The 27,623-nt window shown below is 40.4% G+C and overlaps 3 protein-coding genes across 4 annotated transcripts in view; all 3 read left to right on the top strand.

Annotated features, from left to right (window-relative positions):
- Positions 1–6,370: 6,370 nt before the first annotated feature.
- Positions 6,371–7,674, top strand: LOC134022759 (cytosolic phospholipase A2 epsilon-like). Its single transcript, XM_062464508.1, has 3 exons — positions 6,371–6,379; positions 6,542–6,728; positions 6,839–7,674. The coding sequence occupies exons 1-3, from the start codon at positions 6,371–6,373 to the stop codon at positions 7,075–7,077; spliced, it is 435 nt and encodes a 144-aa protein (XP_062320492.1). The 3' UTR covers positions 7,078–7,674.
- Positions 7,675–11,821: 4,147 nt separating this feature from the next.
- Positions 11,822–19,391, top strand: kcnk18 (potassium channel, subfamily K, member 18). Of its 2 annotated transcripts, none has more exons than XM_062464609.1 (3): positions 11,822–12,301; positions 12,454–12,597; positions 17,554–19,391. In XM_062464609.1, the coding sequence occupies exons 1-3, from the start codon at positions 12,085–12,087 to the stop codon at positions 18,375–18,377; spliced, it is 1,185 nt and encodes a 394-aa protein (XP_062320593.1). In that variant the 5' UTR covers positions 11,822–12,084; the 3' UTR covers positions 18,378–19,391. The 2 variants fall into 2 exon arrangements, with proteins under 2 accessions (XP_062320593.1, XP_062320594.1); XM_062464610.1 differs by having other exon boundaries at positions 12,168–12,296.
- Positions 19,392–21,044: 1,653 nt separating this feature from the next.
- Positions 21,045–27,623, top strand: part of LOC134022758 (synaptic vesicular amine transporter-like) — a 10,550-nt gene continuing 3,971 nt past the window's right edge. The window contains exons 1-10 of the mRNA XM_062464507.1: positions 21,045–21,145; positions 21,391–21,602; positions 22,558–22,888; positions 24,279–24,337; positions 24,473–24,556; positions 24,711–24,803; positions 25,029–25,118; positions 25,562–25,605; positions 26,600–26,660; positions 27,149–27,244. Of these exons, the coding sequence (XP_062320491.1) occupies positions 21,045–21,145; positions 21,391–21,602; positions 22,558–22,888; positions 24,279–24,337; positions 24,473–24,556; positions 24,711–24,803; positions 25,029–25,118; positions 25,562–25,605; positions 26,600–26,660; positions 27,149–27,244 (1,171 nt within the window). The remainder of the gene's footprint in view (positions 21,146–21,390; positions 21,603–22,557; positions 22,889–24,278; positions 24,338–24,472; positions 24,557–24,710; positions 24,804–25,028; positions 25,119–25,561; positions 25,606–26,599; positions 26,661–27,148; positions 27,245–27,623) is intronic.

Below are 27,623 nucleotides of genomic sequence, written 5' to 3'. Positions count from 1 at the left end.
TTCGTAGTACAGGCCCAAGGTTAGTCTAACCCTAATCTCACTCGTATTATTTGGTCTGACCTAAAATCTACGTTTTAACTACAAAGTAATAACTAAAAAAAGTGAAATAACTTTCAACTATCCAAAGTATTTATACAATGAAAGGCTCGATACCATATTATTGTGTGGTGGTTTAAAAACCTTTTGGGGGGTTTTGTTCGTTCGTTATCTGCCGCTTGTCCGGGGGTCGGGTCGCGGGGGCAGCAACCTAAGCAGGGAGGCCCAGACTTCCCTCTCCCCGGCCACTTCCACCAGCTCTTCCTGGGCGACCCCGAGGCGTTCCCAGGCCAGCCGAGAGACATAGTCTCTCCAGCGTGTCCTGGGTCTTCCCCGGGGCCTCTTCCCAGTGGGACGTGCCCAGAACACCTCACCAGGGAGGCATCCAGGAGGCATCCTGATCAGATGCCCGAGCCACCTCAGCTGGCTCCTCTCGACGTGGAGGAGCAGCGGTTCTACTCTGAGCCCCTCCCGGATGACCGAGCTTCTCACCCTATCTCTAAGGGAGAGCCCGGACACCTTGCGGAGAAAGCTCATTTCGGCCGCTTGTATTCGCGATCTCGTTCTTTTGGTCACTACCCACAGTTCGTGACCATAGGTGAGGGTAGGAACGTAGATCGACTGGTAAATAGAGCTGTGGCGGAACTAGAGTTTTATACATGGGGTGGCCAAGGGGTGGCCATGGCTACTTCAGGGGGTCCATAGTCCAGAGTCTTGGGTCACTGTTTTCATTAATATATACAGTATAATCTGGGTCTATAAGTGCTGGAACATCCATAATATTTTTTGGAAAACAAGCTCAAGCACCAGGGACTTATAATAGCATTTCTGTGTTACAGAAATAACACAGTGCATTTTGGGTGTGAAATTACACACCCAAAAAAACACTGAAATTTGACTTGACAGGTAGCAGAAATCAAGCAGAAATGGACTTGTAAAATATAAATAACTTGGTGCCCAACCACATTACAAATTTACAGTATAATATTTATGTTAATATATATTATGTTAACTAATAGCAAAGAAAAGTTTTGGAATTGGCCTAAACAAGACCAAATTAAATCTGTGTGATAAGAAACAATAAATATATAATTTTAGAATGTCAGTGTACAAGCTAGTACACAGTGCATGTATTATTGGGTGTGCTTTGCCTTCGGCAAGGGCACAACCTTTGTTCTCTCACATATATATTATTATTTTTATTATTCTTTTTGCCCCCCTAAAACTCAGTCAATATTTGGCCTACATAGACAACCTAGGTGTCAAAAGTTTCGTCTTGGTAGCGATTGAGTTGCTTCTATTGGGATTTACGTTCCATTGCATGGTTTAAGTGGAAATTAAGTTTTTGTGGCGAAAAGTGAAGCTAACGGTGGCTAACTTGCTAGCCACAGTCAATGACGCTACTTACGTCACTAACGTCACGAAAACTCACGTGACTACCTGTAGCAGAACATTAGTTTAGCAGCTTGTTAACTTGAGGGATAGCTAAGCTAACTGCTTTACTGCAAAGCAGCTTCAGAAACGCCACAAGCAAAGAGGCCAGGGTGATAACTATTTACTCATTTTACTTTCTGATATGACACACAATTGTGACGTGTAATGTACAATATAAGCTGATTTTATTAAGGAAGTACATCTACTTTCGGAAACAGTAGTCTACTATGTCACTGAAGTATTAGCATCATGACATTAGCCTCTGTTGCCCGGGCAACACATACTACAGTGGTCTATGATGCATCTGTTTTCAATCGTTAAAATAAACATTCCTCACAAATACATTTTCGTTGTAGGATTTATTATGACATTACATTACAAGTAAACGATTTGTGGGTGAAATTATCATTACCTCTGGTTTCAAACCAGTGTTGCTCACTGAAACGCTGTAGCCACTACAAAAACATCTACGCTACAGCTGTAGGAAGTCAAACGGCGACAGAACATGTTCGGCACTCCCCTTACTTAAATCAAAAATCTATCTAACTACTAACCTTAACTTCATTGCCACAGCCTAAACTTTGTCAATCTGTTCATGAAAATAATTCATTTCAGCCTAAACCGTACGACGGAACGTTAAATCCAATTCAACCAACGCAATCGCTACCAAGACGAACACAGCAGTAGTCTAGTACTGTACCGTAGTACAATTTACCGGGGCAGCTTCTCCACACAGGGCTATATCACACTTGGCGTTGTTACTGACAATGATCGCTACCAGCGAGCTTTTTATGAAAGCGATTTTCCACTAAATAAATGTCAAGCTTATTTACGTTTTTGGGGGCATATTTTCAGTTAGCAGATGGTACTGTTTGAATCGCGATTCCATCTTCTACTGCCGGTAACGTCGTAGAATAATCTTCAAAGGGGGTTCTTTATTCATGAATGAATGCAATATGAGTAGGCTAAATTCCTTAAAATATCACGAGAAGGGAAAAACTTAAAAGGACGTTTAAGTCATAGAGATTAGGTCAATTTTTACACCGGTCTGCCAAATTTATTCGTTTTGATTCAACGATGAGGCTGCCTCTTGCAGGTGAAATAAGACATCTATTTCATTCTACACTTCACTCGTATTTTCCGTTGTAAATGAGCAGCAAAAAAAAATTATTTTAAATCTATGTAATCTTTATAAATAATAAGTATGCATTTTTATATAAAGTATACAGAAATATCAGTTGTAAAAATGTCATTCAAAAACGGACCCCTGTGCAACCGACGCAAGCAAGCACACCCTACAATTTCCCCAGAAATTGTACCCTCTCTAGTTTATTATACCTACTAACACAGATGTAAACACAATGTTAGGCTAAATTTGGAACCGATCTCTCGTCTATCTGATTACCGTATTTTTCGGAAAATAAACCGCATCGTGTATAAGGCGCACCACATAATAATGTGTTATTAACTACCCATCCAAATTCGAATGAAAAAATAACACAGACAAGTATGTTAAATTAGGCTTTGAAATCGTGAAAAAAATCAGCAGTCTTCTCTGCTTGAGACTGGGGGGGCGTGTCGCCTGTAAGTTTGTCTTGACTATTTTAGTCTATGTGTCACTCACATAGACACATTTGGCATCAACAATCTCACACCTGGAGTGAAGGAGACTCAAGTCTTCAACATAGACTCCAGGTGAATATCAGGCCTCTTTTACTCTATTGGAAAATGAACTAGTGTCGTGACACACAGACTTCTGGAATTATAGATGAATTGTGTATTGCCAGTGATGCAGCTGGTGATGACAGTTTTTCTCAGTGGCTTTGGTATCTACATTTCTCAGATCACATTTGAAATGATCTAAAGTACTTGTTCAACCTCCACATCATCTAGTCACTCATGCAGATCATAAAAGCAATTTCTCATTCTTTTGACCAAATTGCCAATGCTCTGATACATTCATGCAAATTATAATGTGGCCTGCAATTTTCGTCTGTTTCCTACATTATTAATTGCTTATTTAGCGACCTTTCACCTTCCCTCGAGTCAAAAAATTGTATCTGGCGACTTTCTATACTGTTGCAATCTCCATTTACGTTGTGGCGTGCAGCAGGAGAGAGAGAGAGAGAGAGATAGAGATTCACTGTGAGACACGCATTTCAACCAGTTTACATGCTCACACAGCACACCTATTATTTCTCACACTGAGAAGTAAGGGATAACTGAGCAGAAGCAGCCCCAAGGGGATTCCATTAATTTAGAAGTTTGTGAAATGTCATACGCAAGTCTTTGTAACTTTGCATGTAAAACGTGCCTTGACATGACATTTATCTGATATAACCTAACAGAGGCGATTCTAGGATCAGACCTTTAGGGGTGCTCAGCCCCCAATGAGAAAGTGATATGAATACAGTGCCTTGCAAAAGTGCTAAACCCCCTTGCTAATATAAATCCCTAATTTCACTGGATAACAATGAATACATTTATGTATTATTATGCAAAATATTGAATGAATGAAAAAACTAAGGATGTCCCTTTCTTCATGAACTACCAGCATCAAATGATAATTTGATGCTGGTACAACAATAATAATGACTTAGCCCCAGAGTTCAAGAGGCGAAACAAGAATGGCAGAGTCGCTTAGGACATCTTTTGCTGCGGTCTCCCGGTCGTGTAGATTCACCCTCTACAACATCCGGAAGATCAGGAGATACCTGTCTGAGCACACCACCCAGCTGCTAGTCCAAGCACTTGTCCTCTCCAAGTTGGACTATTGCAACTCGCTGCTCGCTGGTCTCCCAGCATGTGCAACCCGCCCTCTTCAGAGGATTCAGAACGCAGCGGCCCGCCTGGTCTACAATCTACCCAGACGCTCCCATGTTACCCCGCTCCTCATCTCTCTCCACTGGCTACCTATCATGGCCCGTATCAGATTCAAGACCCTGGTATTGACCTTCCGAGCAGTGAACGGGACTGCACCCGTCTACATCAAGTCTCTCCTGCAGCCTTACACCCCCACCCATCACCTACGGTCTTCTTCAGACAACCGCCTGGTGGTCCCACCGCCCAAGACCGCCCGGTCCCAACACAAGCTCTTCTCCTGTCTGGCCCCCCAGTGGTGGAATCAACTCCCCACCTCCATCAGAGACACTGACTGTCTCTCCACCTTCAAGAAAAGGCTCAAGACGCACTTGTTCCGGGAGTACAACGGTACTTAGGAATGGTTCGCTTGACCCGATGTTAGTTTCCTCAAGGATCACAATGACTCTTGCTCAGAGACTTGTTGCTCTTGTGGTTAGTGGTAACTGATTAAAAAAAATCGTACTCGCTGTGATATATTGTTTTTATTATTGTTGCTTGTTTTTTTTCCACAGGTACACTTGCACTTATAGCAGTTCATGTTGTTTTATTGTAACTTGTTTAACTACATGCTCTTATGGTTCTTCCCTTTGGCACTTACTTTGGTTGTTCACAATGTGTGCTTCATGTTTTGGCTACTCGCAATGTTTTGTGGCTATCTCGTTGTTATGATCAGTTACCTATGCACTTTGTAAAGCTCTCTCTTGGAAGTCGCTTTGGATAAAAGCGTCTGCTAAATGAATAAATGTAAATGTACTTCGGCATGCTTTTAATCGCACTTTGCCATTCAAATACGCCTGAAATGGGTGCAAAAGCGTTAGTACATGAGGCCCTGTGTGTATTAAAATACTGTATAAAACACTGTGTGCCAACTCCCGTTTGTATTTCACTTCACATCAGTGGCAAAATGCATCAGGCATAAACTGCAAAGCTTTTATTTGTCTAAATTTGATTTTTTTGGTTTCTGTTTTTTTTTATTGAGTGTTATCCTCTAATTTGACTGTGCTAGTACATCATCATTTACATTTCTGTGACACAAATAGTGGTGTTTTGTCAAATGTTGGACTGTAAGTTTGTCTTGACTATTTTACTCTATGTGTCACTCACATAGACACATTTGGCATCAACAATCTCACACCTGGAGTGAAGGAGACTCAAGTCTTCAACATAGACTCCAGGTGAATATCAGGCCTCTTTTACTCTATTGGAAAATGAACTAGTGTCGTGGTATCTACATTTCTCAGATCACATTTGAAATGATCTAAAGTACTTGTTCAACCTCCACATCATCTAGTCACTCATGCAGATCATAAAAGCAATTTCTCATTCTTTTGACCAAATTGCCAATGCTCTGATACATTCATGCAAATTATAATGTGGCCTGCAATTTTCGTCTGTTTCCTACATTATTAATTGCTTATTTAGCGACCTTTCACCTTCCCTCGAGTCAAAAAATAGTGTCTGGCGACTTTCTATACTGTTGCAATCTCCATTTACGTTGTGGTGTGCAGCAGGAGAAAGAGAGAGAGAGAGAGAGAGAGAGAGAGAGAGAGAGAGAGAGAGAGAGAGAGAGAGAGAGAGAGAGAGAGAGAGAGAGAGAGAGAGAGAGAGAAAGATAGAGATTCACTGTGAGACACGCATTTCAACGCATTTTTTCTGTTGTGTGAAAGTGTTGCTGCACTGTTTCATAAACACTGTGAACATGCGTTTAAATACCTTAGTCTTTTGCTGTTTCTAATTCTGCAAAAAAATATTACATTCTGTTAAAGGGGATTTTACGGTTGGCTAAAACAGAATCTTGGACATAAAATGACTTTCTGGCCATTCCATGTTTAGATAGCCACCCTGATGCCTTCCCAAACAACCTAACACCAGCTGACTCCAAACTGAACCTAGTTGATGCTGGCCATGCAATAAACATTGGTTGCCCTCCAGTGTTGCGTCCCCAGAGGGGTGTAGATGTCATCCTGACTTTCAGCTACTCATGGGATCCGCAGGATGTTTTAAAGGTAAATAGTAAGGGAGCAGCCATTTTTTAATTATGCAAAGGGTAATTATCTGAATTTTATAATTTAGCTGTTTGCATAGTCTAGGTAGGAGGTAGTATTTGATTGGCTATGAACCCCTATCTGAAAGTGCTTGAATGATCTGGTTGTCCACTGCTACTATAAATCAGTAGTCCATAGTGATAGATGATTTTGTTCCATCCAAGGTTATAAAAAAAACAAATGATTACTGTGAAGACCACAAGATTCCCTTCCCCCACATTGACTTCAGCAAGCTCGAGGCTGAGCCTGTGAGAGAGCTTTATGTATTTGAAGACAAAGAGAACCCAGAGGCTCCCATTCTGCTGCACATGCCACTTGTCAATGTTTCTTTTCGAGAGTTCAAGGCTCCTGGTAAGTGCTCTCTGAGGATGGCAGGACTACATTCTGTGAAAGCTGTCATGCCCTTTGTTGTCTTCAAACAGTAAGACATCATTTGTATGTACTTTGATGATACGTGACAGGTCAACCACGGAAAGGTGAGGAGGAGATGGAGGCGGGGAAAGTTGATGTTAGCTCTGACTCTTCTCCCTACAAGACCTCCAACCTGACCTACTCTGTGAGGGACTACAGGTCACTGGTGGATCTCACCACCTACAATGTTGTCAACAACAAGGATGCGATCTTGAAGGCTCTTCGCAGTTCCCTGGAGAGGGCAGTGCCTGTGAAGGAAGAAGCCAATCGGGATCATTGCCACCACTAACATGTGGGAACCCGGTTAGAGTAAGAGAAAACACACCAATAATGGGTATTTAGAATTTAGGTTTTTGTCAATCTAAAATATTCCGTTCAGTGAGGAAAGTGGTAGAATTTCTGTAGAAACATTGGTATGGAGAACCATGCATGTTTCACAAAGACATGGACATTTAAAAATACTATTTTATAAGGATTTGGTTATTCCGCCAAGAATTAAATTCAACACAGTTTGTAAGGCCGGGTGTCACCCTGCCCCCCACCTCTCATATGCTAAAATCTGGAGTTGCTTCAAGCTTCTGCTTGATGAGTCTCACACCTCATTGTGTAACTTATTGTCGCATTGCTAGTCATATGTTGATGAATAAGGGTCAAGATGTGGTCTGATTGGTTGTTCGAGAGATAATAGTTGGGTATAAAGAGAGTTAAGAAGCAACTTGTGAAGCAAAGGGGATTCTTGATCTCCTGAGAACTTCTCCTCAGCTCATTCTCCTTGCTCATTTCTTGATTTATTTCTCTGATTTTAGAATAATCGTGGTAGAGTAGGTAAGATTTAAAACCTTAATCTTTGTAACATGTTTGCCTTGTAATTGATTTAATTCAATTGTAATGTTGACGATTGTTGCTCTGATTTAACCCATAGACTCAAATAACTGTAATTCCAGCATATTTGGTTAATGTTAATACACTGTTCAATTTACCTTTCTTCCTTTAGGGAATAGTTTTGGTTGTTTGCCAAATCTTAAACTCCCCACGGTTGATCCTATTGAAGTTAGATAAGCCTGAAAATGACCAAGATATTGATTTTTTAATACAATACTTTCTACATAGCAAATCTCAATCCGTATTTGAAAACCCAAGGCATGCTTAACTATAGAGATTTAAGCAGACCATCACTCACGAGAAGAATTGTTTACTAATTGACTTTCACCACACAGTTCTTTTGATGCGACATTTGGCACCAGTCCCAGATTAAATTAGAGTTAGAAATGTCATGCCTTGAGTGGTAGAAAGACTGTTCACCCTTCAGTCTGTCTTAAGACCTCTAAATTGCTCTAATGGCTTCGGGTTAGATACACATTACTATATGAGGCATTCAAATCTAATTCGCCTTCCTCCTCATGATTAAAGTTAATTGAACTACTCTAATGTAGTGTTTCCACAGAATTCCCCTAACCATGTGGGTTTGCAATGCTGGAAGCACATTTGTTTAGTGCATTTACTGTAAATCGTTATGGTTTAAGACCACATCGAATCTGAAGTAGACTGTACACAGAACATAAAGTTAACTTCACTTACCACACCAGTGATGGTTCTTTTTCTCCCCTTGGTTCCATCCTGGGCCCTGCCCTAACTCAACCATGACAACTAAGCTCAAGAATAAACACCTTAAAATAGTTTGTCTTGCTGTAGATGTGCCAGGCTTTGAGAGCTTACCATACTACATCATGTAGCACCACATCTGAAATAACACAGTAATAAGATCACTTGTTAAAAGGCTCATAAGAGTAATGGCTGTGGAAAGACAGAAATGATGTCATTGCAGAGTGAGTGGCCTGAATGTTGCCATAACTTGCTTGTTAAATCGCAGGGACACACAGGTCTTTGTATATACAAGCTGCGATGTCAACTAAATGTTTACACCATTGACATGAACCAGACCTAACACCTGCCAAGTAAGTAGTCTTCAGGAAAGGAATCCCACTTTCTTTTACTTGAGTTCAATATGTGCCGTCTTATTTAAAAGTATATTATTCTACAGTGCATATACAGTAGCAATAATCATGGAGACTGTATTTGTTGAATTTGATTGAACTGTATAAATCAAGAGGTATGATGCAAATGTTTTTTTTTCAATAGATAATGCCAGAGGCGTTGTTAGACATAAAACTCAACTGGTGCACAGGCCCCTATTCGTATTCCTTTTTTTCTGTCAAGCTTGCTGCGCACAATGCACTATATAGAAAGCTTAACCCACTATACAACAGTTCAGGGACGCAAGTTTGATATCAGCTTTGGAAGGGACATCAATAGTTAACGCGAGCGCGCACATTTCTCTGCATTCATTTGAACACAAATACTGTTTTTTTGATTTAACAAGCGTTTATTTTTTCAGAGATTATTAATCTAAATGAATGCACTGACTAATAAAGTAAATTGTTAAAACTCAAACTTTAGATTTTATTGGGGCACAGCAGATTTATACTGGGGCACGTGCCCCAGTAAAAAGGGTCTAACGACGCCCCTGGATAATTTTGATGCTTTATTATGCAATAATAATATGCAAATAATTATTAATGTTTTATCCATATGGATGATTCATTTTGTTTCCCATATTTAATGAAGAATTAAGTGATTATATCAACGGTTGATGGTAGTGTTGGTACTCAAAACGAATGTAATAAATGGACATACTGGCTGGCTGGCAAATAGACAGCACATCACATGCATAAATGCATGCCACAGGGTTAACCTGATCTATTACATGAATAGAGTAGTGGGGCCATTATATCTGATGGTTTTAGCACTGCCTGGATTATGACGGTGATTTACAATAATAGTCTACAGAAAGTCTATCAATGTTAATGTACAATCTTTACTAATAGTTTACCATTGTAACCATTATAGTATTCCCACCTAACATTACTTTATGCTTGGCTTGTCTGTTTCCAAGACTGTGTCTGCTCTTCATTCAAATAAACTTGGTCACGGCACCTAGCAGCTTATCAAGGTTGTTTGTGAAATTATTTATTAGAGTACTGTAGGTCTACTCATTGTGTGGCAGCAGTCACATAAGCGCAAAGTATTGGGAATCTATAGTGTAGGGCATCAATCAAGAAGTACAAAAGGTCACGATACACTTCAACACATGTTTGCTGTTGTGATATTATGCTACATAATGCATCACTATAGAATAGGCCTAGATCATGCTCAGAAAGGTGATAAAAAAAGAAATCTGTGTTTCCAAGGCTATCCCAATATCATCAATTGCTATTAGGGTGCATTAAGGTTGCCTTTCAAATGTCAGAAAATCAACAGAAAATCTAAATCAATCGATATGAATGTCACTACTCTCTTAATGCAACTTGGTGAGATTAAGATCTAGCTGGATTGTGAACATATGCTGTTATTTTAGCCGGTTGCTTCTCTAAAAACTACCGTAAAAAATTGAAACAGACTAAGTTTAGAATGGATGTTGACACCTGTTTGATGTAGCGGAGACCGGGGCTGGTTGTCACACTTTTTACTCTGCAGTATTTCGCAGCACTAGTAAACTATAGAAGCCGAATTTCATTATTGGTCCAAAGCTTAAGGTGTTGGGTGTGAATTAATATCACTTTTATCAACATAACATGTTTTAACATGAAGTCATAAGCCACAAAATACAGTCTGAGAAAGTGTGGGGTTGGTTGTCACAGGGGGTGAGGTAGGTTGTCACTGTCAATGCCAATGCGACTTGCAACAATAAATAATGTTTTTTCTTAACCTAGAGATACCAAACAATTACAAATGTTCTTAAAACAAGATGTAATGTGTTAAACAATACAGTTTCTGCAATATGTGTTCAAATCCCCTTGGATGTTTATTTATCCACATAAAGAGGCAGGCATAGAAATATTAAGGGTCCCATGACATGCTGTTTTTGGATGCTTTTATATAGGCCTTAGTGGTCCCCTAATACCGTATCTGAAGTCTCTTTCCCGAAATTCAACCTTGGTGCAGAATTACAGCCACTACGAGCAGTCCCACAATGAGCTTTCCTTAGGACGTGCCATTTCTGTGTCTGTAGCTTTAAATGCTATGAGGAGGAGAGAGGCGGGGCTAACTGCCATGCTTCGGACATTTGCAAGCGATGTTGTCTCTCGAGAAAAAAATAATATTGGGTTCGCAGGTATTGGGTTCGCAGGTCGTAGCTCGTTTTCTCATTGGCGGGTCAAATTCTCTGGGCTGGCAAAGCAGAGAAAGGGGAGGTAACCTTTCCTCTTATGACGACATAAGAGGAACATTTTCAGTGTTTGAGCTTTTATTTTCTCAAAGGCGGAGAAGAATACCCAGGGCTTGGTTTACACCTATCAAAATTGCTAGCCACTGGGGGACCAAAGGCAGGCTAGGGGAACTCATTAATGTTAAATAACCTCCTAATGTGAAATGTTCATGTCATGGGACCTTTAAGGCTTTTAATAAAGCAAAACATTAAATAAAAACAGAATCCATCAGTAAAAGGAATCATGAAGATAAAATGTTAAACACTTTTGTAACAATATTGCTGTATATTTAACTGTGACAACCCCCATACCACTGTAACAACCAACCCCATCTGAACTCTTGAGCTAAATGTTTAGCTAGAAACCACATGGCTTTACCTAGCATCTGATAAATGTACTGAAAGTCTAGCTATTCCCTTCTACTCTTAAACAAAAGTTACAAAATAGAGATAAGTTAAACGTACAAAGTTACAGAAGAAATGTTATGCAAATAAATAGTTACTATTACCCATTGAAATGTAAATGTATTCTCTTGTGCCAGGAATGCTAGCTCTATTTCCATACTGACAACATGAATGAGCTCAGACAAAGAGGGCACCCATTTGTTGAAAACAATTTTACACAGCGCCCCCAAGTGTGGCTGTAATGAGCTTTGTGACAACCAACCCGTGTAGACCAAATAAATGTCAGAGCTAAGAAGATTTACATTCTAAAGCAATCAACATGATACTAATATGCACGTTTTTAAAAAAATATATACAAAAACGCGTTGTACGTGAAGTGACTTGGTTTATTCACCAATGGTTGATTCAAACTGACACAGCGTATTTACCAAGATGATGAAAAGTATTACACGAGAAGGGGAGTAGGGAGGGTCAGTGTTTGCTCTGAAGTGATGGTGCGGTCTGCGTTTTTTACAGTCTCATGCTTGGCTTATCCTCGACTGTTCTGGCTGATTTGATAGGATTACAATGCAGGCTATGTAGCCTATTCAAAAGTTAACAACACGCGAGCTCAATTAAGACTGGAACATGTCTCTGGCAAAAAACAATCGATATTCGGAAGAAAGGTCCAAATGTGTTGCCAGAATCTGGAAAGTGTTTCCTCATGTTTTTCTCATAGTTTCACTCATTGGATATGCCGCATTGGGCGCGATATTATTCAACTATGTCGAGGGGAACAGTGCGCCCACAGGAGAAGAGGATTATGATAATTTTTTATGTGACATAGTAAGGTTGAACAGGTCAGGTAAAATCTCTCCTTTTACTATATTGCAAATTTGAGCAGTAAGCCTGACTATAAAATGTAGTACACAATATAGGTAGCCTTCTAGCCTACTAGACTACAATTGTACACTGTATTTATTAATATAGATTTTTTTCTACGTTTTTCTATTCAAGATAATTCGTCTTGTACTCGAGAAGAAGTGAAAACAGTAAAGATGAAAATCAAAGAAGATTTTAAGTCTATTTGGCTTCAGCATCCCACCAGATGGACATTTTTTGGATCCTTGTTCTTCTGTTGCACTGTTTTTACAACTGTTGGTAAGTTTCAACTGTCAGCCCAGCTGTCTAAAACTTGTAAACTTCAAACTCAAATCAAATAAGCATATTCTTTCATCCAATAAGGTAGGTGGCCTTGGACAATATGGGATAGGCTATATAGATTTTTCTTTTCTTTTGCTTTCCTTTTTGCTCTGAATTTTCTGTGTGTGGTGTTGCCAGGCAGTAAAGGAGGACACATGTTCTTTCCGTCAATTCATAGTAGACCTAAGCAGTCAACCATGTGATCAAACAACATTTAATGCCTGTAAGCACTGAAGCTTTAAACATGCTCTTGCTCTTAAAATCATTACCTTTCAATTTGAAATAAGTAATTATTCCTAAACTGTTGATTAATACTTTTTTGATTATTATGTATTTCAGTAGGCCTACATATACTTTGACCTTAAAAATACGGTTAGGATTTGGCCTGTGTTATTGTTTATTAAACATACCCAAAAGGGATACATACAAGTGTACATGGGCTGTATAATAAGGAAAATACATTTTCAGGCACAAACATGCAGTAATGGGCGAGTATGTCTTACTGAAATTGGGTACCTCCCAGGCATATCTATAGAATAATCCACTTTATATCAGTTTTCACAATCACAATCAAAGAAATAGACCAATACGCTAATCACATATTTTTAAACAAAATGAATCATTGTCTCTATTAAGAAAAATGCATTAACTTCATCTGGACAATCTCGATGATGAGATCATTTGGAGTTGAACCACAATCAGAGGGCGGCATACAGTATATATCTTATAGAATAATGAATGAACCAAAGGTCTTTAGTTTCCAGGATCGACCTCAGACCTTCTAGACACCTTATTAGTTATTCTTTGCAATAAAGATCCTGTTCTACAGATGATACTTTAATGCATCCCGTCATCAGTGAGTCATCAGTCTTTCTGTCCCCGTTGAATAAATAACTTACACCAGTGGCTTGGCCTGCCTCCCGGTCCCAACTTCAATCAGAAGACATTTCTAGCCACAGCTGTAGCATTAGTGCCTACATTAGTGTAGGTTTACAATAATCAGATACATAGCTTTGCATCATTAAGCACTGTGATTCTGGGAATCTTCACATGCAGTGGATAGGCTGCATATACTATTAGATGACCGTTTAGTCAATCTATCAAACTAAAGGTACTATTTTACACTTTTTCTGTTAATGGTTTATGTAGGATAGGTTTTTATTAAATGGTGGAAATAGTTCCCCATTATAATACCTTAGAAGGCCTTTAAAGTTGAGGAAATAGCTTGGGTGGTTGGAGGTTAGATAACAGATAATGGCTAATAGCTTGTTCAGCAGACTGAATGGTCACAAATCATGGAGAGAAACACTCTGAGAGGAAGATGCACTCTACAACACCACAGACGCTTAGTAAAAACATGGCCACAGGAAGTAAGGGTGCTTGGAAGGGCTGGGGGCTGGGTTCTGTCCTTGTGAAAGCCCACATTGTTGATCACCAATGCATGGAAATGTCTAAGTGGTTGTAGCGTTACAAAAAAACAACCACTTTGAATTGGGGTTAGGTCATATTTGGGACATTTTTGGACATACTATTTAAATTGTGTAGACCGGCCAAACGTGTCAAACTCTGTGTCAATACATCAGTGAAAGAAGAACAACGCTGTATGTAATACAAAGCTATATATGTATCTGGTGATGGTAAACCTACACTAATGTAGGCACTAATGCTACAGCTGTGGCTAGAAATGGCTTCTGATTGAAGTTGGGACTGGGAGGCAGGCCAAGCCACTGGTGTAAGTTATTTCTTCAACAGGGACAGAAAGACTGATGACTTGTGATGCATTCAAGACTAATATGTAGAACAGGATCTTTACTGCAAAGAATAACCAATAAGGTGTAAGAATCCGGTTTATTGCCAAGTAAGTTTACACATATGAGGAATTTGCTTTGGTAGGTTAGTGCACAACAATAAATAAAGACAAATATAAAGAAAGATAAAGAAAGTACTGTAAGTAATATGCAAAAAAATAGAAAAACTGAAAATAAGCTATTCTAAAATTCTAATAAAGAATACTATAAAATATGTACAATATGACTGTTCCTGAAATAAATGAAGAGCTGTACAGGTTATGCAGGAATGTGCAAAAGTTCACAGTATGAGGTTTAAAGAAGATGCAGTGTGTAAGACAGTAACCAAAATAAGTTTGTCAATGTAAAGCTTTAGACTTCACATTAGTATAACATCAAATCAGTGTCAGTCGGTGGACCTGGGGCCTTCTTAATGAACCCAGCTGCGGATGGGAAAAAAACTGTCAAGAAGTTCTTGAGGTCAATATTGAACACCAAAGACATTTGGTTTATTCATGATACTGTACGATATGTACTGTATGCTGCCTTTTGGTTGTGGTTCAAGTCCAAATGATCCGTTTATATACTGTATATACATACATTTAGATGGTGCTGATAATCAAAGACTTGAAGTGCACGGTTCTAACAGTAACAGTCTGTGTTTTCCAAGACACGTGATCACATCATCTCAAATACACAAAGGGTCAATGATGCATACACCAGAAGTAGTAATGTACATTTAAGTGCTGCATACCTTGCCATTAAATCATCAAGTCATTAGTCCAGACTACTGTCATAGACTACCTCATAGACCTTAGTTGGTCCCATATTAGGCATAATTCATTATTGGTTGAAATTAACAAAACATTTAGCATGAATTGCTTTATGGATACATTGGTTCATTAACATACAATTACACCAGTAAACTGTTATTATATCTGTATGCTATTTCTTTTTTCCTTTTGGCCACAGTGTCGCCATGTCACACTCACTTTTAAAGTTTAAGTTTATAAAGTTTTTATCATCCAACTATAAAAGCAGGAATTATGACTGTGTGTGTGTATGTGTCACGGCGAGTGGTGGGGAAGGACCCAAATGCAGGAGAGTAGCGAGGCATTGTGTCGAACAAAGGGTTTATTTTCAAAAACGGGTACTCATACTGATAATGGGTAATGATAAGACAAAGACTGGACACAAAACAAGAACCTAAATACACAGAACCAAACAAGACACAGGTGCACACTGAGACTAACGAGAACTGAAAACACTGAATGAGACACAGGTGAAGACAATGAGAGACACAGGGAAACACTAGGGCAGGGCAAAACCAAAAAACAGGGGCATGGCTATGGCCGTGACTGTACCCCCCTCTGAAGGGACGTCACCGGACATACCACAAGGCAGAATAGGGGGTCTGAGCTGGTCCGGGGGACAGCCCGGAGGCAAGACCCAGTTTCCGGGCAGGTCCGGAGCAGGTCTGGGGGGCGGCCCGGGGGCAGGACGGGCACAGGAGACGGCAGAGAGGCCACGCACAACCCAGGAGGCGGAGGCACGGTGGCGCCTGGGAGCGAGGGCGAGGGGGCACCTGGGAGCAAGGGGGCGCCTGGGAGCGCGGGCGAGGGGGCGCCTGGGAGCAAGGGGGCGCCTGGGAGCAAGGGGGCGCCTGGGAGCGAGGACACGGGGGCGCCTGGGAGCCCGGTTGAGGGAGGGAGCGTGGACGAGGGGGGCCTGGGAGCGCGGAGGAGGGGGGCCTGGGAGCGCGGACGAGGGGGCGTCTGGGAGCGCGGTTGAGGGGGCGCCTGGGAGCGTGGACGAGGGGCGCCTGGGGCTGTGACAGCTGCAGTGTTTCCTTTATGTTGATTTGGCGGCCCGCCGCGGCTAAATTTCTGCCGCCACGGTATCAGAAATAGGGCTGTACAAAAAAAATGTTAGGCCGTCTATTAGTAGTGATTGTTAGAGTGCATGTCGGAGAATAGCACGGACACGCGCTTCACACCGCAGTTGGGATTGCGTGTGTGCGTTCTTGAGAACGGCAAGTCGTATAACTTATGTTGTCAGTTCATTTAAGCCTGTTATTGTATACGTCTATAGTTCTTGCAAATTTAAATTAAGTTAACTGGTGATTTTCGTTGTTTTGTATTCTTTCACTGCTAGCTAAATTGCACGTCTGTGGTTTGATAGCGATTGCTGCCCTGCTGACATTTGTATTTTAGGTGCATTATTATGCTGAAGTAGTTTTAATTAATAAATATTGTGTTTATTGTTATTATTTGCTACAGAATGCTTAGCCTATCAAGATCAAATGAAGCAGACAGTGTACATGCTTTCGACTACCTTAATCGATCGGCTAGGCTACTGACCATTTACAATAAGTTGTTACGTCAATTATTAATTGGCAGCATTTATGCCATTTACAACATACTTTATCAGTGGAAGGTGTCTTTAAGTAGCCTAACCTTATTGATTTAGGGGAAATAGGACGAAAATATGTGCAATATTACATTATCTATTAGACTATTACATTAACCTGCTCCGAAATATAGGGTATATATAGAGGAAACACTGGTATGTGTCTGTCTGTGGTGCCATTATCTCAAAATCCGTCCACTGAATAAAGATGAAAATCAGCCTCTGTATTGCTCAGGACCCAAGGACGTGCCAAGTTGTTTGCACGAGCACTTCGTTAGAAATGTTGCTTTGATTAATTATATTGACTAAAAACATTCACTGCCATGTTGCACTAAGTGCACTACGGATCTCACAAGCCCAATGGGCACTGCACAATTGTGCTCTGCCGATAGGAACTGTAACAGTTTCTAAACTGTGCAGAGATAGGCCTACGCAGATTCACACGCTAAGTGATAAATAATATAACAGATTAATAACTCAGAAACTGTGTAGAAACAGCTGTACGCATGTTTCAGAGACCATTTTACGTCTTTGTACATTTTACCCAAGGGTTTGCTAACCTGTTTCTGGAGATTCATATAACGAACTGTTTGGCAAGCTGAATCATGTTTTACAACTAGGATTAGACTGAAACCATATAGGAGCATAGATCCCCAGGAGCAGATTTTGCACCTATCAAACCTATCCTTATGCCACAACCTCTGTCCTCCATTTATAGGTTATGGAGAGATTTTTCCAGTGACATTGGCTGGGAAAATGGTATGTATCTTGTATGCCATGCTGGGAATTCCCCTTATGCTGCTGGTCATCTCGGATGTAGGGGACATTCTCGCCGTGCTTCTCTACAAAGGATATCTCCGCCTGCACCGCCTCTGCAAGCTTCTCTACCGCACCTGGTCCCCAAGGCGGGCCCAGGGGAAATCTGGGGACATTTCTATGCAGGATGGTACCTACATCTTCAACCAGGAGATGGTGGTCCACGAGCCCATGGACATCCGGCACGTTCTTCACAGCCAGGCTGATGTCAAGCGCAAGTCGATCCAGCTGCGGAACAACACTGAGATCTTCAAGCGCATCATCACCAGGGACAAACTGTCCAGAAAGGGGGCACTGATGCGCAGCATGTCTTGCCCCGAATTGAACCGCATGTCTCCTGTGCCCAAGGGCTTTGTCATCTGGGATTTCACAGGTATAGGGGAGAGCATGGAGCATTTAGATGTGCCTCTGGTCCTGATCCTCATTGTTGTGTTCACCTACATTCTGTTCGGAGGCCTCATCTTGCCCAGGTGGGAAACACAGATAGGTCAGTTTGATGCCTTTTACTTCTGCTTCATTACGCTCACCACCATTGGATTTGGTGACATTGTGCCCAACCACCCCAAGTACTTTATGCTCACCTCCTTCTTCCTTATTGTTGGAATGGCTATAATGTCCATGGCCTTCAAGCTGAGCCAGTTGCGTGTCATTAGCTGCTATCGCCGTTGCATGCATTGTATCACAGGGGGAAATGTGGAAAGCAATGAGGAAGAGGAAAGTGAATGAGCAGTAGAGGTCTCAACATGGCCTGGGTGGCTTTGAAGTTCAAGGGCTTCCCCATTTTGGGTTCAAGATGGGTGTCAAAGGTTGACTGACTTGGGATATGGAAGCTTGGGGTGAATCCAGAGCATGATGTTTGAGCCTACCCCATTGTCAGTAGCATGATAAAATGTACACGTCTGTGGCTTTACGGACTCTTTGAATGGGGGCTCTATCGCTCTTTTTTTTCTGTATGTTCAATCAATGGCTCAAAAGCTGAGTTCATCTCGACCTACTTGATACTTGTAGTTTTGGCTGCAATAGTCAATCTAAGTTGGTTGGTTGGTCAGTTGAAAATAACATTCTTGTTTGACCTTTCCATTTTGTTTTGAGTTTCGATGTGTTCACATCTTCCTAGAGCTTAATTTCTGCTGTGCCTCACTTATCTGGTTACTCTTGCAACCAACCCCTAACAATAAAAATGTTGACTTTATTTGTCTACAATTAATTTATTCTACTAAATTCTTCCTCAAGGATTGATCATTCTAATAGGGAGTCAGATGGCTGAGCGGTTAGGGAATCGGGCTAGTAATCAGAAGGTTGCCAGGTCGATTCCCGGCCGTGCCAAATGACGTTGTGTCCCTGGGCAAGGCACTTCACCCTACTTGCCTCGGGGGGGAATGTCCCTGTACTTACTGTAAGTCGCTCTGGATAAGAGCGTCTGCTAAATGACTAAATGTAATATTAAATCTAAACATCTATAGCTTTGTGCCAAAAATTGTGTTGTCACCTGAACTTATAGCTTATATGCATATGCTCTTGCTTGCAGTTTGTTGCTTTCACAATGCTGTTAAAACAGGTTCAAATGTATGTGTGACTTGTGAATATTTAATTAAGAAGAACCTGATGCCATAATTTATATCCTCACATATAGACATATTGCACTTACTAGTACAACTATATGTTTGTGTCAGCCATTGATGTCTTCTCCAGAGCCTGTGGCTCAGTATAAAGCTTTCACTGATACCCAACTGATCCTCTCTATCCCTTAATGTGTCTATTGCTGAGCTGGATGAAGAATAAAAAGATAAAAGAAAATAACGTTCTATGCTTATCATCAGTATGGGAAAATTGTTAGAGTATTTTTAAAGTGGGAATCTTGAGTATATTTTTATCGTGGGCATATGCTTATAGTGTGTATGTATTTAGAATATTTTGATTGTCCGGTATAGTCAAATTTGGCCCCAACCAGGATATAACCAACCCGGATATAAGGCCAACTGTAGACACTTTAAGTGAATTCCCAGTTCAGGGAAAGCCACTTCATGTCAAGGTTGTATGACTGACTGTTACAGCCATCTTGTAAGCCACTGATGAAAGTAGGCTATCTGACAAGTGGAACAGGTCTCAACCATGCATAGGGAGAAAAAGTTAACTTTCTCACTTGCAATGACCCCACATTATTGTACCTTTGTGTACATGAAAGTAGCAGTGGGTGTGTATTTGAGAGAAAACCTCTCTGTAGTACAGGAGCAAATAGCTAAGAAGCCTGTTCGACATTTAGAAATATGAGGAACTAGGATAGGCTACTTACTAGAAAGTCCTGGCGCTTATTTGCATCTTGAAATCCTTTCATGCAGTGGAAAGTTATTGTTGATGGTATAGGCAGACACACTAAACCTGTCGCCATGAAGCTTCAAGCAATAATACATCACGTGTTGTTCTAATAACACAATAACTGTAACACAATGCAAACACAATTGAATTAAATTCGCACACAACAGCTGCGTCGCAATGGAAACAATTTAATCTGTTTATAGCAACATACTTGGACTGTGTTGAGGGGACGTCACTTCACTTGTTCTTCATAGCTGAAAATGTTGCATCGATTATTGATGTGTCGTTCGTGAACGATTTGTTTAATTTTGAATCTTTAATAGCCTAAGACTGTGAAGTAACGAGTTGTCAGGCCTGTATCAGAGAGTGTGATTCGTTCATTTTCTCGTGGCCCCGCATCGGGACTGTAAGTAAGTCAACGTAACGCACGATGGCGCCATTGTCACTGTAAAGAGTGCGCACGAATTTGGTTTGATTATCGGACAAATTGAATTTGATTGCAGTCTATAAAGCAATGTATTATTCAATAGAGGAAGTTTGTCAGACGGCTTCGTGATGGTTTGAGATAAAGTTGGGCATATCTGAGCTCTATAAATGAAAACCAAAGTATTGATTGCCATCGTTTGACTCTGTTCAATCATTTGTTATATGTTTTATAGTAGTAGTAGCCTGCCCCAAGCCAAAGTTTACGCGCTATGATTCCCCTCACCTTAAAAGAGTCGCTGTTAAAATATTGGGGTAGGCTATCGACTAGTATAATGCTCTTGCCAGGACTCTTCAGGAAAATGCCCCCCTCTCTCTTTCATCTCTATATTTTCCTCGCTCTCCTATGTATTCATAGCAATCATTCAAAACATTCTTTGCTAAATCGGTTGATGTGGAATAAGCCCATAGAGGACGCAAAATATTGTATTTATTTAGGCCTATTGTTCAAAAATGATGAGAATTGGCTAACTATATAGCCTATCCGTATTTCATACATGAATGTTTCAAGAAAGACACTGAATAGCATATGGGCATCTCTCACTGCATTGAGTTTGCGATGCTGTAGGTAAGGATGTTCCTGATAAAGGTTGAATGACGTCAAGGATCAGTCAAGTAAGTAAAACGCCCCGCATCTTTGGGTCTTTTTTACCACGGTTGCTGCTGCAAGAGGATTTCGCAAATGTTCATTTAAGGTTAGATATTTAAGGACTTCTGCACATTCAACTACAGTTTATTTTTATTCCTTGTATTTATTATACGACTACACAATTATACAGTAGTCTCAAACATGTTTGGACCTATTTAATATTAGGCTATTATATAAACTACTCTCAGGACTCTTTATTCTGAAAATTAACTTGCAGAAAAATAACACTTTAACAGCCAGCTGTATTTGAAACGATTTCATTTTGACTTATCTCTTTTATCTTCACAACAGGAGGATCTCAAACGTTTGTCTATTTTTCCCACCGCAGAACGAGTCCTTCTTTTCGCTCGTTCTTTTGTGGACTTTAACAATGGGAAGATTAGACACTCTCAGATCATTTAATTTATTAACATGGCTGAGAGAGGAGAGGCAATCAAGGAAGTTGATTCTGGTTATCGTGTTCATCGCCTTGCTATTGGATAATATGCTTCTCACGGTGGTCGGTAGGTACAACTCGGCATACATCTTACACCCGTTACCCTATAAAGCAGTGACCACGAACCTGTTGTGCCAACTTGTTTTAAATCAGGTGAAAAATCACATTTGTATGCCCACAACAAGGTTCTAAAACACATCTGGCCAATGTTAGTTAGAACTTAAATAGGCTATAGGAGTCCGGAATCAGAAGCGCATGTTTAATGAACCGTCTAAGTTTTTAATTTATGTATTTATTTTTGTACATATGTTAGCCTACATATAATAGGCTACACAGATTTCATGCATCATAGACTCAAACTTAAAACGGATCATTTAACTTAATGATATGAATACTTTCCGGAATCGTAAAATATTCTATCATGACTGACTTAACACAACTCACACAAAATATGTCCTTGTTTAGAAATGCAAAACAGATTTACCCATAGGATACACGTCAAAAACCACCAGTTGATCTGTCTGAAAACACTATAGTAGGTATCCTAAGCATTTTCTAGAAGGAAATACATTTTCACGATACAAACCATTTTCAAGTCTAATCCAATTGTACATGACATTGATGACCGTTTAGCGGCTGTATATTTGGGTGCGACATTGCCTCTCGGCGACGCAGCGTTTCTAGGACACATCCATTACGCACGGACGCGCGTTGGATACAAATAAGATCCACTCATTCCCTGAGAGCGTTCGGAAATGACTAGCGTGGCCCTCACTTGTGGAACCAATCGCAAAAACACAAGACAGGTGATGCTTGTGCTGTGTATACTCCACAGTAATCGTTATTTATCTAGCCTATTAGAATTTCTATGAAAATGGAAAAAGCTGATACTATTATTATACTACCTATTACTTCATGCTAACTAATTTCTTGGAGGGTAATGTAAATATAAACTGAGAAAGTATTTGACATGATGTATATTGATTCACTAATCATTATTCTGGCATGTTTGTTATTTTCAGTACCCATCATTCCAAGTTATCTATACACCACTGATACCAACACTGTCAAGAATCACACCACCTCACCACCCAACTCTTCCGGAACCTTCCAGACCATTGTGTCCCTGTATGACAACTCAGTCAGGGTGACCAGTGGGGAACCCGCTGATATCAGACCCTTGGGTGGGACCATCCCGCCCCCTGCTACCACCCTTGTGCCCCAGAACAGCTCTGACTGCATCAAAAATGATGACCAGCTTCTTAATGAGAACGTCAAAGTGGGACTGCTGTTTGCCTCCAAGGCCACTGTACAGCTGATCACCAACCCCTTCATAGGGCCACTAACCAACAGGTGGGTGACTGCTTCCCTCTCACCATTGTGAGCTGGGCATTGGAATGCTACATCCTGAGAGTATGTGTTTAATGCAATTTAATGTGTGTATGAAATGTTTTGTGTTTTTAATGTTCGCGTCCTCCATCCTCCTGTGAGTCTCGTAGATGTTTTTGCCATGAAATACTTGCCATGGTTTGCATGGCAACAAGTATGCAACTTCAGAGCTATAAATATAATTGTAACCTTTGTACATGCTGATTTGATATGACATTTAGATCCTTAAAAAGGATGTCACAGTGTTCTGCCTGGCATTTGATGCCACCAATTTTTTTTTCTCTTAATGCACTTAATGGTAAATAATGGTTATAAGTGTGTCCAAGCATTTCATACTATTATGACTGATTTTACAGGTATTTATGACGTGTATATGTGAATTGCACTAAGCTGAACTGACAGGAGACAGGGCCAGTGTGTTTTCTTCAGAGTTCACTGCACAAGTACATGATGGGGGTCTCCTCCCAGGTCACAGTGGCTTCCTGATAGCCTGGAGCCCAAATAGTGACTCAGCTTCCGTTCTGTCAAAGGTCATCATTGAATAACATTTATGTTTAAATCACAGTAAAATAGAGAGGAGGAACTGCAACAGACTCTTCAAGTGGTGGGAAGTAAAATAAAATGCTGTGTGGTAATAATGTTTAAATAATAGTATTTAGAGGCCAAACGTCATGTTATGTAGATCTAATCTATATAGATCATATGGAACTGAATTCAGGGTTAGCGTTTTGTCTTGGATAGTGATCAGCTGTAGTATTTTTGTTCATGCTGTTTCTGTAGGCAAGCACTGTTCACTGAACACATCCACTGTCGTGCACACAGATATTCTCTATAGAAAGGATTAGTCAGTGTGGTCAAAAACAACGAGCAACAAGATGCTTCCTTTAACAGTGCACAGTATTGACAGACATATTGAAATCAGTGTTTATAGTCTCTAGTCGACTCTCAGATATGCTGTAATTGAGGCAAACAAACAGAATCCTATTATTTCCCCTTTGTCACCTTCTGGCTGAGAAAGGACAACACAAGGGAAGTCATGCATGTCAGGGACATGGCAGTAAGGGGCCTTAAATGTTTCTATATAGCATATTCTCTTGGTGTTTGTCCACTCAACCTTTTTTTTATTGTTTTATCTAGTGTCACAATTGTATGATGCCAACAAGAAGCAGCAATTGGTTTATCTGTCAGGTGTACAACGGTTAATAGACTCAATTTGCATTGGGATCAGTCAGTTAAATGTATAAACATGCACTATGCACTTCCTGCAAATATAGGTAATATATTGTAGAACGTATGGTTGGGCCTTGTTTTGTATCACAGTTTGTATCAAGCAATTCTTTCTGTGTCTTTACAGAATAGGGTACCAGATCCCCATGTTTGCAGGCTTTTGTATCATGTTCCTGTCGACCATTAGTAAGTATCACCCAGCATCTGCACTGGTCTCTACGTAACTGCATCGCAATAATACCATTTTGTAATTTGTCCATTTAGAATGTGTGCCTGATGTACTTTTTCCAATTTTTTATTGTTGCTCTTGTTCTTGTCAAGTGTTTGCCTTCTCATCGAGCTACGCTCTGCTGTTTCTGGCCAGATCCATGCAAGGTGTCGGTTCTTCATGTTCATCTGTGGCTGGTAAGAACATGATCCTGGGGCCCAGCCAGTGTCATGCGAGTGCATGACCACACTCACATGACTACATGTATTGTACCCTTCTAGTACTGTATACAGTTGATAGTGTTCACCTATCAGTCCCAAGGTACGTTCAATAGACATTTCCCTCTTGTAGGAATGGGGATGCTGGCCAGTGTGTACACGGATGATGAGGAGCGAGGAAATGCTATCGGCATAGCGCTGGGTGGCCTTGCTATGGGAGTACTGGGTGTGTGCACAGCCTTCAATGTAATATTGGGATCCATGATAAACATCCTCCTCAGAAAAAACAACTAACCTTTATTCAAAGGTCCTCTTCAGCTTTTAAAGTAGGAGCAGGACCTCATCCCCTAAGGAGATAATGTTCTGCAATGACAGTGGAATGTTGACATACTGTAGCTCTGTCCTATTATTATCACTACACTCCTGAACATTTTCACTCTTATCTGCACAGTGGGCCCACCATTCGGGAGTGTGATGTATGAGTTTGTAGGGAAGACAGCTCCGTTCCTTATCCTGGCAGTTCTGGCCTTGTTGGATGGAGGTATTTCATGTATATGAATTATTACATGTAAACATTTCTTCAAAAACACAATACACCAACATCACTTCTATTTTCAGTGTGGCATTGATTAACCCTTGTGTTATCTTCGGGTCGTTCTGACCCATCAGTCATTGTGACCCACCGTCGTATTGCGACAACTTTACCGCATACAAAAACAAAGTGAAGCATTTTCTTTTAACCGTTGGGCTGTCTCAGACCCCCCACATTGCGAAGGTTAAAAGAAAATTATTTTTATTTGTTTTTGTATTGGGTAAACACAACGATGGTTCGTTATGAACCTTTGGGTCATGTGACCCGAAGGCAGCACGAGGGTTAATCTATGATGATGATACTTTTTGGGGGTTTTAAGCAGTATATTTTCATATTTGATAAGATGTGTTCATGGCAAACAAAGTAAGTCCAGTGTCTGTGTCTCTCCACAGCTTTACAGCTCTTTATTCTCCAGCCTTCCAAGGTGGAGCCAGAGGTGAGTGGCCCTGTCAGCCAGACTGAATTAGGTGAACTACCAGCCAGAAAGGAGCTGTCTGATTTCTGTTGCTCTCCTGACATGTTATTTTGAGAAAATAAGTAAAATGGGCCGTATGACTAGATCATCATCAATATCCCATTTAACATTCAAATCTTGTGGTACAACAATCCTTTTCATGTGTACTGTCCTGTGATTCATATGTCGTGTAACTATACACAGGGTTTTATGGGAAAGAGAAGAGAACAATTGAAATGCTTGTGTTCCTCATACACGGCTGTACACTTAAGCAGGATTATCTTGAAAATATAGTGTCTCTCACACCAACACTCAAGTAAGCTGAATCACTAGATAGCTGGATCAACACAGACTGTTCAACACATTTTATACATAGGTAGAATGCAGCCATTCTTTATTTGATGGCTTTGTCTTGGAGTCAGAAGAGACATGTGCCATAGATGCTGATTCTTATCCGTTGCCTCTCTTCTAAATTTGATCTACGGGCCTGATTGTTGTCCTCCGTCACAGCAACCAAGAAAGCATTGCGAGAACCAATCAAAACAGGATCTAACCCTTTCATGACCACAGTCTCTTTTGCTTTCACAACAATTTTACAGTCTTGTTACAAGTGTCACAAGTAATAAGATGTTCTTTTCAAAGCGAGCTGGATGCTACACTCACTCTCATTAATGTGAAAACCTGCTGTGATGAATGGGGCTCCATCATTGAGTCACCCTAATGCTTCAGAGACAGTAGTATCAGCATTATGTCATCAAATACTGCTTTTATAACATATGAGTATGTCAAAGTGGATGTAAATAACTATTTTTGTTCTACAAAGAGTCTCGCTTATAACATCATGTGTTGTATCTTCTCTATTAATATGTATAATTACCTTGCTTGCTATAAGAAATCTACTTGCTGTACATAATCAGTCATGGTAAGATAGCCATCTTAGACGGTTAGTGTTTCCTGTCTCGTTTCCACTCTACAGAGTCAAAAAGGAACACCACTATTGACTCTTATGAAGGATCCATACATTCTTATTGCGGCAGGTAAGAAAACAAATATGCAAAACACTGAAGCCATGTATGTTTGGAAGTTTCAATTGTCAGTCCCTCTTGATGAAGTGATAAACAACCAAAACGGTCAACCTATATTTGTGCCCCCTGTAAATGTAAGACACGATCAACACTAAGCCTCCCAATAGATTTCTGGGTAAACTACAGTATTATTTCAAGTCTTATGAGTTGTAATCCCATGTTAAAAGGAATCACATCCGCATTACAATTGGCTTTTGTGTGTGTGTGTGTGTGTGTATGTGCGATTGAGATTATGCAATTGTCTGGGTAAAATGTGTCTATGTGTCAGTAAACCTCTTCCACAAGTCAATTACCACCAGACAAATGGGTCATGGCAACCTGATAAAGAAAGACAGAAAGAAAGAAAGAGAGAGCGCGAGCGAGCGAGAGAGAAAGGAAAACAGTCAAAAATCTAAATAAGCATTGTGCCCATTTATCCACAATCACATTCTCATTTCCAGGTTCCATTTGTTTTGCAAACATGGCCATCGCGATGCTGGAACCAGCCCTACCCATCTGGATGATGGAGACAATGTGTGCAAGGAAATGGCAACTAGGTATGTATTTTTCACTTTACTATTTGCCAAGCTGCATATGATCCCTTTTAATTATGTGACACGTGAAATAAAGTCGTTCATTGCTTCAATTCGTGTGACAACACAGGGGGCATGATGATAACTTGATAATGATGCCGTTGAGTATAAAAAAAAACAGATTTGGAGCTCTTGGATAATTGTCTAAAAAGAACATTGAAACAGTACTCCAGCCCAATGGGCCCTCCTTTTAAAACCAAATTATTCCTCTTCTTTGCAGGCATTAACTATTTTATTCCCTGCATTGTCTCAGAGGTATCCAATAGATAAAGGCCGGATGAGAGAGGTGAATGGAGAGAAATGGGAGTGGGGGGAACAGGATATTAGGGTGCCTTTCGTTCAC

Source organism: Osmerus eperlanus, chromosome 6, assembly GCF_963692335.1.
Source record: "Osmerus eperlanus chromosome 6, fOsmEpe2.1, whole genome shotgun sequence".
Lineage (NCBI taxonomy): Eukaryota > Metazoa > Chordata > Actinopteri > Osmeriformes > Osmeridae > Osmerus > Osmerus eperlanus.
The sequence above is the reverse complement of the archived record's forward strand: the minus strand, read 5'-3'. Positions and strand labels throughout refer to the sequence as shown.